At 38.2% G+C, this 2,138-nt stretch overlaps 1 protein-coding gene across 1 annotated transcript in view; it reads left to right on the top strand.

The window, feature by feature from the left end:
• The window catches only part of SARC_07403 (hypothetical protein), a gene marked incomplete at its 3' end in the record, with an annotated part of 16,540 nt that overhangs the window by 7,376 nt on the left and 7,026 nt on the right, over nt 1–2,138 (top strand). The window contains exons 10-13 of the mRNA XM_014298666.1: nt 516–629; nt 1,154–1,280; nt 1,530–1,667; nt 1,945–2,067. Of these exons, the coding sequence (XP_014154141.1) occupies nt 516–629; nt 1,154–1,280; nt 1,530–1,667; nt 1,945–2,067 (502 nt within the window). The remainder of the gene's footprint in view (nt 1–515; nt 630–1,153; nt 1,281–1,529; nt 1,668–1,944; nt 2,068–2,138) is intronic.

The following is a 2,138-nucleotide window of genomic DNA, read 5'->3' as shown; positions in this document are numbered from 1 at the left end:
TATTTATTTATTATATNTGTGTATATATATATATATAGTAATATATATATATATATATATATATATATATATATATATGTGTGTGTGTATACTGTGAGTATATATATATATATCTATATATTTAAAAGTGGCTTGGTACAACTGAGTTGTTACATTGTTTGTATTTAGTTTCTCAGATGTAATTGTGTGACATTCCTATGAGTATTGTATGGTTAGACGAACGACTAAGAAGGACTGTCGGTTGACTAATTCTTTTGAGATGGCTCCAAATGGTAGGGTGATTGAAACTTTTCAGCTGGGTCCGATATGCGTGAGACACAATCATTACCCGGAACCTGTTTGAAGGCTCTCCATGCATTGTCGCTTACCATCGTCTGCACCATCTATACCGTAACCTAGGTTGTCCCATGACTCGGTACTTCAGACATCTATTATGTGCATTTACGTAAAAACTGAAGACGTACGTTTGCTTCCTACTCTATATCCTATCGCATGCTATGACTATGTATCTCCAGGTGCTACCAGCCATTCTGGGTGGATTGATTGATGATGACGATGACGTCAGGGCTGTGGCTGCGGAAGCAGCACGACCGATTGTCGATGTCATTTGCGCACATGAAGCCTCCAAGGTATGAGTAAAAGGACAAATTTATGGATAACAAATGTCACATTACTGCTTTTTCTATATTTATAATCGGGTTCAGATGTATATGTTTATGTATGTATATATATTTATATATGTATATCTATATATCTATATATATATATATATATATGTGTGTGTGTGTATGTGTGTATGTGTGTGTATGTGTGTTTGTATGTATGTATGACTGTGTCTGTGTCTGTTTCTGTTTGCGAGTTTTTACCTTTTGGGGAATACGAAGTGCAACCGTGAGGTGCCATGCAGTACATACGAATTTCGTATAGATTTGTGTATATATGCGGTGATAGGCAAAAAATCATCGGGTTGCTGTAAATACGAACTCACCTACTTTTACATGCGAACAAAAATGTGTCAACTTCGATAATATTAGATGACTTAAAAATTGTTTCATAGATGTGAGAGCAGCTTAAATACGAGCCATCCTGTCAGATTGCTCATTCGATAAGAATTCTGTAATTTTATATTCTCTGTGATTTGATTGGCTGACAGGTGTCAGAGCTGCTCAGCATACTATGGGATACTCTTTCAGACTTAGACGATCTCACGGCATCCACATCTAGTGTGCTGTCTCTGTTGGCTGAGTTACTATCGCACAAAGACGTTATGCTCATCAACGGTATGTGTTTCCGTCATGATTTCACTGAAGGTTTATTGCATAAAGCGTATCTAGAAGGTATAGCCTCATATACATAGATACGTAAAATATACGGGAAACATACGTGCAGATGAAGTTCTAGGTATACAATGTGCTCACCCTCCCGTACGTGTTAATGTAGGCAGCCGTATAACAGCGTGCCATATCGACTGTCACAGCATCCGAATATAGACCTTTCTTAGTTGGCATACCTATTTATATCCATTTCAGAGCGCGATCCGGATGCCCTGACATCGCTAGTGCCCAAGTTGTTCCCGTTCTTTCGCCACAGCACCACTGCTGTGCGAAAGGCCACGCTCAGGTGTCTCTCCATGGTCATCGGAAACGTCACACCTCTGTCTGAACTTGGTATGTATGCGTATATGTAGGATATACAGCTACACCTACACGGCTATATATGTACAAAAGTGTATATGTGTATATATATATGTTGAATTGTTCATCTCCCGGTGACTCTGTTATATATCTTGCCTATTTGCTCCACACTTTATTACCATCCTAAAAGTAGTCGCGCCGTTCATTGATATTTTTATTCTTATTTATATTTGTACCACTGCTCTACTAAGCTCAGTTCTATTCCAGCATTCCTTTGCTCATCTTCTCACTACCAGTTTGTCATTCTTAGAACCAGGTAGAGCTCCTCCTACGCGGCAGTGGCTTGAACCTATTCTACCGTTGATGGTCAAACATTTGTTCCAGAACATGTTACTAGAAGAGAAGCCCGCCATCACTGAACTCAACAACGAGGGTATGTATAGGTATTAAATATATGTATGTAAATGTATATGTATATATATATCTATATATATATATGTATAC

This window comes from Sphaeroforma arctica (assembly GCF_001186125.1).
Source record: "Sphaeroforma arctica JP610 unplaced genomic scaffold supercont1.583, whole genome shotgun sequence".
Taxonomy (NCBI): domain Eukaryota; class Ichthyosporea; order Ichthyophonida; genus Sphaeroforma; species Sphaeroforma arctica.
Note: the sequence above shows the minus strand (reverse complement) of the source record. Positions and strands in the feature narration are given on the sequence as shown.